This window comes from Hemitrygon akajei, chromosome 8 (assembly GCF_048418815.1).
Source record: "Hemitrygon akajei chromosome 8, sHemAka1.3, whole genome shotgun sequence".
In the NCBI taxonomy this organism is placed as follows: domain Eukaryota; kingdom Metazoa; phylum Chordata; class Chondrichthyes; order Myliobatiformes; family Dasyatidae; genus Hemitrygon; species Hemitrygon akajei.
This window is the reverse complement of record NC_133131.1, coordinates 144593270-144607541: the sequence shown is the minus strand read 5'-3', so window position 1 is coordinate 144607541 and position 14272 is coordinate 144593270. Positions and strand designations below refer to the sequence as shown.

At 37.8% G+C, this 14272-nt stretch overlaps 1 protein-coding gene across 1 annotated transcript in view; it reads left to right on the top strand.

Annotated features, from left to right (window-relative positions):
- Window positions 1–14272, top strand: part of cul2 (cullin 2) — a 63437-nt gene that overhangs the window by 29163 nt on the left and 20002 nt on the right. The window contains exons 10-14 of the mRNA XM_073054822.1: window positions 926–1050; window positions 6789–6896; window positions 10759–10818; window positions 12105–12233; window positions 12486–12572. Coding sequence (XP_072910923.1) covers window positions 926–1050; window positions 6789–6896; window positions 10759–10818; window positions 12105–12233; window positions 12486–12572 — 509 coding nt within the window. The remainder of the gene's footprint in view (window positions 1–925; window positions 1051–6788; window positions 6897–10758; window positions 10819–12104; window positions 12234–12485; window positions 12573–14272) is intronic.

The window sequence follows — 14272 nt, the reverse complement described above, 5'->3', positions numbered from 1 at the left end:
CCCTGCAATTTCTACACTGGTCTCTCTCAAGGTCTGAAGAAATATCATGTCAGGCCCGGGGGATTTACCTTTATTTGCTGTAAGGCAACAAGCACCGCCTCCTCTTTAATCTTTATATGTTCCATGACACCACTGCTTGTTTCCATTTCTTCCATATACGCTATGCCGGTTTCCTGAGTAAATACTGATGCAAAAAAACTGTTTAAGATCTCCCCCATGTCGCGTGGCTCCACACGTAGATAACCAATTTTGTCCCTTACTATCCTTTTACCCTTAATATACTTGTAGAAACCCTTTGGGTTTACCTTCACATTATCTGCCAAAGCAACCTCATGTCTTCTTTCTGCCTTCCTGATTTTCTACTTTAGAATTTTCTTACATTTTATGAGCTCATTGATCAGTGCTCGTTTCTTCTGTGCATTCCAGTTGGAACCTCAAAGTGTCAACATCAACAAAAGTTCTTCTGCCCTCACTTCTGTAGGAGCTTGACCTACTAGAGCTCAGTGGGTACTATCCTCAAATGTGTATTTCAAGTATAACTTCTTTTTATTTCAGATTTTCAGTGCCTGCAGTTTTTACTCATTTGACAAAACTTGACATTTATTATCTATTTCTCATTGACAAAATACCTTAGAAGTGGCTGGTGAGGCCAGTTAGCCACAAGGACACCATCCAGCTGGAGTTCTATGCCATCTTTTATCAGTTTATTTTTAGAAATTAAAAATGACCCTGTGAAAATTTGTGGTTAATATACTTTGAATTATTAATTCTAACAATTACCAGAGAGAGACCACATTTTGATGCTTTGGACTCTATAGTAAATTGGTTCTTTTTGCTACTCGTATTAGAAGACATTTTCTCTCTTGTTGACCAGTAACAACTTGTGCTTTTTCCCCATTCCATCTTCACTTTCATATTCAAGCAGATATGGCAAACATCTATACTTTACTTCGCGCAGTTTCAAATGGTTTACCTCACATGATCCAAGAGCTTCAGAATCATATTCATGATGAGGGCCTTAGATCCATCAGTAACCTCTCTCAGGAAAATGTAAGTATTTCTTGAGGATTCCTTGTCCTCATCATTAAAACATATTGTGCTTTATTTATTTACTGTTTGGAGACAATGCTACGATGTGTACAATTTTTAGTCTCATTCATCAGATTGTTTGTAGCTTATGCACATGATTACAGTAGTTATAGATAGATAGATAGATACTTTATTCATCCCCATGGGGAAATTCAACATTTTTTTCCAATGTCCCATACACTTGTTGTAGCAAAACTAATTACATACAATACTTAACTCAGTAAAAATATATGCATCTAAATCACTCTCTCAAAAAGCATTAATAATAGCTTTTAAAAAGTTCTTAAGTAGTTTACTTAAATACATTAAATACAATCAACCCCGGCACTTTAACATATCTTACTCCTGGCGGTTGAATTGTAAAGCCTAATGGCATTGGGGAGTATTGACCTCTTCATCCTGTCTGAGGAGCATTGCATCGATAGCAACCTGTCGCTGAAACTGCTTCTCTGTCTCTGGATGGTGCTATGTCGAGGATGTTCAGGGTTTTCCATAATTGACCGTTGCCTACTCAGCGCCCTTCGCTCAGCTACCGATGTTATACTCTCCAGTACTTTGCCCACGACAGAGCCCGCCTTCCTTACCAGCTTATTAAGACGTGAGGCGTCCCTCTTCTTAATGCTGCCTCCCCAACACGCCACCACAAAGAAGAGGGCGCTCTCCACAACTGACCTATAGAACATCTTCAGCATCTCACTACAGACATTGAATGACGCCAACCTTCTAAGGAAGTACAGTCGACTCTGTGCCTTCCTGCACAAGGCATCTGTGTTGGCAGTCCAGTCTAGCTTCTCGTCTAACTGTACTCCCAGATACTTGTAGGTCTTAACCTGCTCCACACATTCTCCATTAATGATCACTGGCTCCATATGAGGCCTAGATCTCCTAAAGTCCACCACCATCTCCTTGGCCTTGGTTATGACTGAGATTGTTTCTCTTCCTGTGGTGTAATGGCCTTCTTTTCCATTGACAAGTTACTCTTTAAAAGAAAGCAAATCAGCTTGAAAAATAATACCATACTTTTATCTGCTGCTGTCATATTCACTGTTTTGTATTTCAGTGACTCTTTGATTATTCAGTCAAAAATGAAGCTGCCGAATGCAATGGGTTAGTTAGATAAATCAGAACATCATCAGCAAATAAGTTAATCTTATATTCCTCCTGATTAACTCTGAAACCCATAATATCTGAGTAAGTTCTAATTAATTCAGCTAATGGTTCTATCGCCAACACAAATAAAGCAGGTGATAATGGACAACCTTGTCTAGTTGACCTTGTTAACTGAAATGATGTTGAAATTTGGCCATTTGTCACCACTTTAGTTTTGGGGTTAGTATTTAAGGTTTTAATCCATTTTATAAAAGATACTCCTAATCCATATTTTTCCAATACCTTAAATTAAAAATCCCATTCCAATCTATCAAATGCTTTTTCTGCATCCAAAGCAACTGCCACTCATTTCTTCCCTCTTTTGTGCCGAATGAATTATGCTAAGTAGCCAAGTTACATTATCTGCCAAGTGTCTATTTTTAATAAATCCTGTTTGGTCCATGTGTATTAATTTTGGTAAGTATTTAGATAATCTATTAGATAAAATCTTTGCTATTATTTTATAGTCCGTGTTCAACAAAGAAATAGGTCTATATGATGTTGGCTTTAAAAGATCTCTGTCTTTTTTTGGCAATACTATTAAAATAGCCGTCGAAAAAGATTCTGGAAGTTTATCCGTTCCTTCCGCTTGGTGTATTAGCTCCATAAAAGGAGGAATTAATAAATCTTTAAACTTTTTGTAAAATTCAGGTGGAAAACCATCTTCTCCTGGAGATTTATTACTCTGAAGTGATCCTAGAGCTTCTTCGACCTCTTTTAATGTAGAAGGCACATCTAATCCCTTCTGTTCTTCCGAATTCAATTTTGGGAGAGTTATTTGTGATAAAAACCTTTCTATCTCAACAATATCATTTTGTGATTCTGATTGATACAGTTCAGAATAAAAATTTTTAAAAGTTTCATTGATTTCTAAAGGTTTATAAGTAATTTTATTTACACTTGTTCTAATTGCATTTATCATTTTGGAAGCCTGGTCTGTTTTTAACTGCCAAGCAAGAATCTTGTGTGATCTTTCACCTAGTTCATAATATCTCCGTTTAGTTCTCATAATTGCTTTTCCTGTTTGGTATGTCTGAAGTGTATTATACTGTAGCTTCTTATTAACAAGTTGTCTTTTGTTTTTCTTCTGTCATATATCTTTGAGATTCTTTTTCTAATTATGTAATCTCTTTTTCCAATTGATCTATTTCTACCATATATTCCTTCTTAATTTTAGAAGTATAACTTATTATCTGGCCTCTCAAATATGCCTTCATCGCTTCCCATAATATAAATTTATCATCAACTGAATGTGAGTTTGTATCTAAAAAAAACCTGAATGTTTTTTCATAAAATCACAAAAATCTTGACGTTTTAATAATATTGAATTAAATCTCCATCTGTAAATCGATTCCTCCTTATCCATCATTATCATTGTCATTATCAAGGGGGAATGATCTGACAATATTCTTGCTTTATATTCCATATTTTTCACTGTCTTGAATATTCGCTGATAGTAGGAAAAAATCTATCCTTGAATAAGTTTTATGTCTATTTGAATAAAATGAATAATCTCTTCATTGTTAAAAGTTTTCATTGTCTTAAACAAAGAGGATCTAAAGTAATTTAGAATAACACCTTGTAAAATCATTTAGTTCACATCCAAGGTTCTGTATGCAATCTCAGTTAAGGACTGGAGATTGAACATTCACTTGAAACTCAAGGGCAACACTGAGCTATATTCAGACCTCTTCCCAATTATGACATGAAATTCCCATTGGGTTTTATTTTTGAATTGGCCCAATGTGTTTGCCTAAAATCATCCTTCAACCAAAGCAAGTCACACATCTCTCCTGATGGTTACAAAAATATTGCTCTATGCAAAATGGGTGTCTCAATTATCAAAAAATATATAGCCAGCTGTCCTGTGGAAGTTGTGTGTTTTCAGAATGTCTTTGTAAATGGAAGATTTTATCAATATGTATTTAGATATAAACTTTCATAGAAATTAGATAGACTCAAGGAATAATGTGGACAGCTACAATAAAATCTGAAACTGTCCCAACAATAATTGTAAGTCTTAACAGTTTTCCTTTAACGGATTTATTTTACTGCACGCAGTTTAGCCTCTTCATTTAGGCAAGAATATACCTACAATAAAGAGGGCTCAAAATAGTCTCACCGTTGATTCATGGGATTAAAATTTTGTCTGATGTTTATTGTAGTTTAAGAATTGAATCTTTAATGTTAGAATTGAATCTGCCTCCACGATGGCCCCTGCTTGTGCATTCCAGGCCCTCCATGCTGTGTCCTCATCACCTTGGGTTCCTTTACCAATGATCTTCATTCTGTACTTCTTGGTCCTTGATCCTTCCATCAATGGAGACAGTTTCTCTTTACCTGTCTCTGTTCCAAGAACAACGACCACTGCTTCTTCAATTTAACCACCTAATGAGTCCCTCAACACGGAAATAATTTTGCGCCTTCTGTAAGAACATAAGAACATAAGAGATAGGAGCAGGAGTAGGCCAATCGGCCCCTCAAGCCTGCTCCGCCATTCAACAAGATCATGGCTGATCCAATCTTATCTCTAGTTTTCACCGAATCCCACAAGGCAACAGTGCCAACCAACAGGGCACCATGCCGCCCATTTTATTTTATTATTCATCCCGCCCAAACCCATGTGATCACCCGGGGGAAAAAAACCAAGTTGCCAATTGAGGAGAAAAAATCTGGAAAATTCCTCTCCGACCCATCCAGGCTATCGAAAACTGGTCCAGGAGATCACATGGCTGATCTAAACCTAGCCTCATGTCCACTTGCCTGCTCGCTCACCGTATCCCCTAATGCCATTTTTATCCAGGAAAATGTCTATCTCCGTTTTGAATTTATTGAGCGTAGTAGCTTCCACAGCTCTCTGGGGCAGTAAATTCCACAGCCCCACTACCCTCTGAGTGAAGAAATTTCTCCGCATCTCAGTCCTGGAACGGCATCCCCTTATTTTAAGATTATGCCCCCTAGTCCTGGTTTCACCCATCATTGGGAACATTCTCCCCGCATCCACCCGATCAAGCCCCTTCACAATCTTATATGTCTCAATAAGATCGCCTCTCATTCTTCGGAACTCCAATGAGTAGAGTCCCAATCTACTCAACCTCTCATCATACATCAACCCACCCATTCCTGGAATTAACCTAGTGAACCTTCTCTGCACTGCCTCTAGAGCCAGTATGTCCTTTCTTAAATATGGACACCAGAACTGCACTGGTATAAGGCTTTTTATCTTTCTAATGTGTGGCAGCCAGCACTGAGCATAATACTCCAATTGTGTACTTACACACTTGGTTATCTGGAGCTCCAGGCAGGCCACTGCTCTCCCAGTTGAAGCCCTGGGGCAGACTATTGCTCTTCCTAACAGAGCGCTGGGGCAGGCCACAGCACTCCCAGCTGGAGCATATTTTTAAATTATTGAACTTGCTTTTACGCTCTGAAAAATCTCCCTTAGTGGTATTGTATAAACAATTGAATAAGGATGTTGCATCACGTTAATTACAAAATATTTTGCAGTACTCAAGCAAATTTTTCCATTTTAGTATCCATGTTACCACATTTTCTATGAAGAAGCTTCATTGCAGTTCCCTCAGTAATTAAGTCAACTATACATGACAGAACCACACACCCAACTCTGCTGTCCAAAATATTTGCTGGTGAATATTAAACCCTTGCTCACTAACCAGCCTTTGAGCCAATGCCCCCTGCAACAATTCTGCTATGACACCACACAGTGTATTACTTTAAATTGTATGGGTGATATGGATTAATGAACTGATAAAGAAATGTAGTGAAAGTCTTTTTATCATTACTAGTTATGATCATGTGGAATAATTTATATTCATGACATTTTATTCAAAATATATTCATAAAAGGAAGTTCCCAGAAAACGCACCTTAAAAGAAAAAGTTGGTGGTTCGGACATTTTATTGTCCAAAATGTCTGAGTGTTTCCTTCAGAAGGGAATAAAAATGGGCACTTATTAAATATTTATTTGTTGCATCAGAATTTAAACTTGTGCATTATCTATTTTGGCAGTATTATCCAAATTTTAAATGATGGAGATGGTAGGAAGCAGCTTTGTGGTTAGGATTGGGTATGGTGAGTACCGTCTGGAGACTAATCAGGCGATGGAGTGTAGGAATCAGCTGTGTGGTTTGTTTTGGTATGGTGACTTGTGTCTGGAGACCACCTCAGTAAAAGTGGAAAGAACAAGAATGAGTAAGACTAGACAAAATATAGATATATCTAGACTAGATATATACAGAAATTATACGTGAGAGAACAACACAAACTTGATGGAGAAGAGAGGGACAGTGAAAGTATATATAGAAAGAGAGTACATGGAAGAAGATCAGAAACATGAGGTTTTAAAAAATCTTTTGCTCACAGTTCTGCTCACCATGGTGGAGAGAACTGAAAGTATTATATGTTTGTATGATTTATCCTTGGGTGGTCTACAGTGCTGAGGGAAACAATTTGATGTAAAACCTTCAAATGTTAATGTTTTCATGTGCTTTCCCCATTTGATAGTAATATTTCTTCTGTTTTTAAATCAGATGCCTACGCTGTTTGTGGAATCTGTTCTTGAAGTTCACGGTAAATTTCTTCAACTTATCAGCTCAGTCCTTAATGGTGATCAGCATTTTATGAGTGCACTTGATAAAGTAAGTTGCTTAAAATAGTGAAGAGTTTGTGTAAGGATTTTATCTTAGAGCGTTATTATCATTAATATGTCTGATTTAAAATTCTTGAAATCAGTGTTAGCTTCAGCAAGGAGCCAAATCGCTAAAGAATCCACTTTCTCGCATGTCTGTTGCTCAAGTGTATGGGGACATTCAGAAGAACATCATGTTCCACATTTACACTGACAACATCCTGCTCTATTTCACTGGTTCCATTGTCTTGAAATTGTCAAGCTGTTTGATTGAAGTTTTGTACTATATGAGTGAAAATTCCCTCCAACCATATCTGCAGCTTCAATCCCACTGTTGTCAGACTTTTGAACAAATCTCTTGTATAAGAAGATGCGCTCTTGACCTCACAATCTACCTTGTTATGATCTTGGTCATTATTGTTTATCTGTATTGCACTTTTTCAGTAGCTTTTACCCTTTGTTTTGCACTGTTGTTGTTTTACCTTATTCTAGCTCAATACAAGACAAACTTTTCACTGTACTGTGACAATAATAACCCAACATCAATACTCTTGTCCCTGGTCCCTTTTGTAACCTCAGTTTGTCAAATTCCAATTCTGACACTCCAAGCAATTTTCTAGAGCTTAATTAGAATGTAAGCAAACTTCTGGTTAATTAGTACACTTCGGTACCAGTACATTTTGGCCCAATTAAGTAGCTGTCCCAATTAGCTGAAGTTTCATGGAAATAGTTAAAAAGTTATTTTTTAAAAATAGACAAACTACCCTGTGAATTGAGTAAATTATGTATTTAAATGCTACTGCAATGTATTTAAATGCTTCTATCAATACTACCACAGTACCATAAAACTGTATTAGTTCCAAATTGTTTATGACAGAATTCATCCAGTGTATGCTGCTGCATTCTTTTGGTTGACTGTAAACGAACAGAATCAGGGCAGACACCCACTGTAGATGATGGATTGCCTTCATACAGTGCTATCAATGATTGCATCCTCCAAATCTTCATTTTCAGTGTAACATTCAAGATGATTGTGAATACCATCAACTGCTTCTGGCATCTCAAAGCCTCAATGCTTCAAACTGCAGTGAGCAAAATAGCTCTGAAATATCCTCCTGCTTATTTCTCACCACCTATCAGTGATAAAAACCTCTGCGTTTTGAACACAAGCCCACACAACTGATGCTATTTAAAAACTGTTCGGCAGCGGTTTCCTGTCCCAATTCAGCAGCATGGTCTCCCAAATAAACGAAAGGAATCCCGGCTATTTTCTCAATTTGTTTTTGTTCTTTAAGAGTTGTCTCAAATAAGCGGCTTTCCTGATTAACTGATGGTCAAATTAACCAGAATGCACTATATTTCAGGCTGAATAAGATCCTAAATATGTATTGATACAATGACTAAAACTGCCTGTTTCTAGCAGTTTAACAGAAATTGGAAACTTTCTTCCCTCAATAAGACTAGACAGGTCATTGACCTTTCTGTTGACTTGTTGATTTCTGGATGCTGAATTTGATGGTTCAGCGTCCATGGTTCTCTGGATTGGAGCTTTCCAAAGATTCACAGTCACCTATGGAAAAATGTAGAAGCCAGCTTCTTAGCTTGAGACCATACCTGTGAATTCTAAACTCACCATCATGGGGAACGGGTGACTGCAGATGCTGGAAGCAAACTGCTTAAGAACTCAGTAGGACAAGTAGCATCTGCAGAGGAAAAAGAACATTTGGCACCTGGACTCAAAGAGTAAAGGGGAAAGGGCCAGTATAAAAACGTGATGGAGTAGGGTGGGTGGATCTTGGTGAGGGGGTTGATTGGCAGATGAAATCAGGTGGGAGAGGGAAGGGTGGAATTAGTGATAGAGGCTGGGAGGTAGAGGCGCCCAAGGGCTGTCGATTATGGCAGCTGATTTTAAAAAAAGGTGAAGAGATTAATAAAGAACATAAGATGGGTTGATGGGAACAGTAAGATTCCTCAATTTTAATTGCTCTATTGCTGACAGTTGTGGATTTAATTTCCAGGGTGCGAAACCTGGGAATTTCCACAGTAAACTCCAGAATTTCCATTCAAAACTTGTTGGCTTCTCTACCTTTTAAAATTAGCATTCAAACTTATCCCCATAGCCAAGCATCTGCCCTAATATCATGTTTCTCCGACAAACTAAGTCAATGCATAAAACAAACTCCTGGAGTAACTCGGTGGATCAGGCCACATCTGAGAGGGAAATGGACAGTTTTTGTTTTTGGGTTGAGACCTTTTGTCTGAGACCAGATCTGACCCTTATCTCTCTCTGACTTATGGCTATTTTCTCTTCCAGCTGCTGGTTCGTGTTTTTTTTTGGTAATACAGTAGCTGCAAGTACGGTGGAATTCCAAAAATCCAGCACACTAGTGACTTTGATGCCAGATTGGCAGACTTTACAGGCTTATGGATGTTATTTCCATTAATACACCAATATACTTCTTTCAGATGTTATGCAGTAGTATAGTAAATTTTCCAATGAGCCATGGAAATCAAAAGGAGTGCAGGAACAGGACTCTTGAGTTTAAAAGGAGCCTGGGAATGGGTATTCCATAAGTGTAAAGAAACAATAGGAAGCAGTCAAATGATCCAGATGCTGAACCACCAGGATTTCATAAAAATTGGCGTGCTGATAATCGGTTTGCTGTATTGCTTGAGATGACTAAGAAGCCCAGAAATCAGATTTGAGCCCATTCATTGAGCTACTACTTCTGTTGATGCTGTTTTGGACTAAATGAAGAATCATATGGCACCAAGTTTCTTCAATTTACTGCATGGAGTTCCTCCCATTTTGGCTCTGAACGGTATTCTGAAACTCCAAAGATATAAAGCAGAAAGTACCTCTTCAAAATATGTTTTACCTTGGGTGTTGAGATGTTCTGGTACTGTAACCAGCAGTTATTCGAAATTATCTGCTCAGGTCTATGGTGTACTCTAGCAAGATGTAAAAAATTTTAAAGAGAAAATTCAGCTTCTCTCTGTGGAAGGTGTTTTAGTGACCTCTGGTGGTGGAATCCCAGACTGTTTTCCTTGGATTTATGTTTGTCATGAAATCCTGCTTGCTAAAATAAATTGCATTTGGTTCTGGTCAGAGATTATGAACAGTTGATTTTTGTGTTTTCATCCTCTTTGACGAAGTCACTTGGTATGTTTAAATTTTAAAACATTTTCACACAGAACCTCTTGGAAATGGAGCAGAATTTGAGTATGTCTGATGCATTACTCAAATATTTGTTAACTCACAATTCCATAGTACAAACAAAATTTCAGTTGTCTGTGTATATTAGTGTATCTTAATAAGGTTTATTATCAATTGAATTTATCTTGATGAACATGTATTCATCAAAGAAGAGCTATATATTTCAGTTTTGCTAACTATTAGGTAATTATACAAAGTTATGCAATGCACCACATTTTCAATCTGAGTACTCATATTGTGCGAGCCCTAAATACTGAGATTCTTACCCAAAACTACCTTGCTTTATACCTCTTCAAGGAATTCTTGAAACCTAGTTATATAACCAAGCAGCTGCCCAAAAAAATTCAAGTAGCCTGCTTCCACTGGCAAAGCTGGAGAGCGTGAACTGTATTTGCTTTTGGCCCTTAATGTGAAAACACTATGCTTTTCTCAAAAGGTATCAAGTAGCATTCTTATAAGATGGAGATGTTTGATATCTGCTTTCATGATCAAAAGAGCTTTTTTAAAAACTGAATTTACACATATCCCTTCTGTATGTTGATTCGGATTTCACTGAGTTGTAACCTGATTTTTAAAAAAGTAACAATGAAGGAAAATGATGGTGTTTATGTCCTTGTGGAAATATTCTCTGAAGCATTTATATTTTATCTTACAGGCTCTAACATCAGTAGTAAACTATAGGGAGCCCAAGTCGTCTTGCAAGGCTCCTGAACTGGTAAGTATGACAAGCATAAGAAACTGCATTTACCTGTCACCTCTTTGACTGAATATCTGGAAGGCATGTTTAAAAAAGAAGTCTCCAAGTTTTGCATTTATGTTCTGAACAAACATTAACAGTTACAGGGAGGCTTACGTATCCTCAAAACAATTCCTGATCTGGAGAAAACAAAGTGTTGCAGGTACTGGAATTCTGATGAACAAGTTCTAGAAATGACCTGCAGATCAAGCATGTTCGTAGTGAATGACCATTTGTAGTTCAATATTCCTTTTAAGCAGGGGTTCCAACCTTTTTAGTGCCAATAACTGAGGGGTCTGTGGACCCCAGGTTGGGAACCCCTGCTTTAAAAGTCATTTTTTTCACTGCCCTTCCAAGAATGCTGCAGCATCACATTTACCTGTTGCTGCAAGATTGTGATGCATTTGAGTTGTATTTTGTCTTCAGCTTCCCTTTTGATTTCGTCATTTAAAAATGTAGCTAGCGATCTTTGGTGCCAGGCATGAATTATACTTGACCCTTTGTTAGCTTTTCTCAGCCAAAGCTGCAAGGGAGACTATCTAATTTTACAGATTTCCTGGTTATATAACTTTCTAGGAGCATCTGTTTGCAGATATTGTTGATGGTTGTGATGTTTCCCTCTCTTCCCACACTCACTGTCTAGTTTATTTTGTGAGCTTGCATATGAATCTAGCAACTAATTAGCAGTGACATGTATTAAAATAGAAAATGAGATACAACTTTCAGGGCACATCAGGAGAAGGTGGAGTTGAAATCTTTTTTTTACACACAAAATACTAGGTATGTGGAACAGGTAAAAACGATAGTGATGGAAACATATGCACGTGGTTTTTAAGAGGCTTTTCGAAAGACGTGAATATTCAGGGAATGGAGGGATATAGTTTATGTGGAAGCAGAAAAGATTTAAGCAACACATTCAAAAAGCTGGAGGAACTCAGCAGACCAGGCACCTTCTATGGAATAAAGTACAGTTGATGTTTCGGGCTGAGACATTTTGTGTGTGTTGCTTGAATTTCCAGCAGTGGCAGATTTTCTCTTGTTTGCAGAAAAGATTTAGTTTGATTGAACATTGTGTTCACACAGATATTGTGGTCCTGTCCCTGTGGTGTCTACTAATTCTACATTTACTTCCCTTCTCATTTGGTTGAATGACAAAATAGTAAGAATGGATCGAACTAACACAAGGATAAAAAATAGTAAATCAGGGTTTATAACTTACACTGATTGAAAACATAATGAATCTCTTCATTCAACTTTCTTCACAGCTAGCTAAATACTGTGACAACTTATTAAAGAAATCTGCAAAAGGAATGACAGAAAATGAAGTTGAGGACAAACTGACTAGTTTCATTACAGTTTTCAAGTACATTGATGACAAAGATGTCTTTCAGAAAGTAAGTGGTAGTTATCTTTGATAAATCACGGAAGATTTAAGCAAACTATAAGAAAACGAGATTTTTCTGAATTCATAATCTACACTGGAGAAATTTGCTTTTGTACTGAACAATTTGTACGTAGTGATTCATGTGGGATTTGGTGATCAGCACATTAAATAACAACAAAGTTGGTCTTGTAAGCAACTTAATGTCATTTATTTCTTGCAATTTCCCACCTTTGAGCTCATTTTACTTGTTCTCCAATCTCAGTTCTATGCCAGAATGTTGGCGAAGCGATTGATACATGGTCTCTCTATGTCTATGGATTCAGAGGAAGCAATGATTAATAAACTCAAGGTTTGTAACATATCTGTCTAGATATATTGGACAAACATGACTTGTTAGAATTTAGAGACACGTTGGGGGAGATGCCATAATCTGAGCAAATCACAAACTGCTAGAGGAACTCACCTGGGCAGGTTGGGAGACGTGCATGAGAATCAGGGAGAGAGTGATCCCTGCCAAGAGTAGAAAGGATGTGAGCGAAGATGTGATCGATGTTGTGAAACCATTGCAGCTGGCTGAAATGACAAAGGATGATGCGCTGAATGCAGGCGCTCCTGGTCAGGTGGAAGGTGAGGACCAAAGGAACTCTCTTTCTGTCCTGTCTGCAGGATGGTGCAGTGAGAGTTCAAGTATGGGAAATGGAGGAAATATGAGTGAGGGCTTTATCAACCACAGTAGTGGGAAAGCCATGTTTCATGAGAAAGGAATTTCAGATGTGCTGGAATGAAAAGTTTAGTCTTGGGAACAGATATGATGGAGATAATGAAGCTGAGAAAGGGATGGTGTTTGTATTTAAAAAAAACTGAGTGGTAGAAGATGCAGTAAATGTCAGCAGATAGTTTGTTTCTTGAAGTGGATACAGGAGGCTCCAGCAAAGGAAGAAAGGTGTTAGAACTAGCCAAGTAAATTTGAGTGCACAGTCGAAGTTAACTGCAGAGGTGATAAAGCTGCAGATGGCAGCCATAATGCAAATGCAGTCAATGTAATGGAAACGGTGTTGGGAAGTGGCGTCAGAATAGGTTTGCAACTAGATCTATTCCACATATCCAATGTGAAAACAAGCATCACTCAGGCCAATTTGAGTAGCTGCAGCAGAATGAAAGGAATCTAAAGAGAAGTTGTGCAGGGTAAGATTCTGAATGAGGGTGGAAGCTCATTGTGAAGATGAGACCGTGGGACCCAGGGAATTGCCAGTTGACAAAGTGATGGAGGGCATGCAAAGTGTTCTGAATGTAAGTGGGAAGGGTCTCAACAAAGGTGAGACAGGATCAAGTTGAGGTCTGAAGTTATATGTTCAGTGGGGCAAGAGCAGGAGGAAACAATAGGCCAACCACAATAGTGCTGTTTGTGGATAATGAATAAGAGAAGGGATTGGAGGAATTAAATATGAATCTTTACCTGACATGAAAGGGCTTTTAGTTTCCTGGATAGAGGTGAGGGAGGATATGAAGGTAAATGTCACACCTCCTACATTTGTAGGGGAAGGGAAAGAGTGTTTGGGGTGGATGTGAACCAAAGAGTCATGGAGAGGTCCCTGTGGATAGCAGAAAAAGGCAAGTGGGATCATAATTGTTGATGGTATCCATTTGCAGCTGGCAGAAATACAAAAGGATAATGTGCTGGATGTAGAGAACGACCATCATTCTGCCTCTGCAGATGCTGCCTGACCCTCTGTGTTCCTCAAGCCATTTGGTTTTTGCTTCGTAAAATTGAGTTGCTTTTACAACTCTATTTCTTTTCAGACCTGAAACTGTAAATTCTAAAGGTCTTTAATTAAACTAATTGATGCTACTCATTTTGAAATGTTGTAAATCTTTGTATTAATGTGAGCACAGAAAAATACAAAATTTGTGCATAATTGTGAATCATTTGTTAACTATTTTAAACCATAGATATGATTTAAAATGAAACAAATGTTTCAAAAGAAAATTTATTTTTCCAATTTTCAATTGGATTTTCTGGAAAATGTATGTACCTTCCCTTGAAAACTT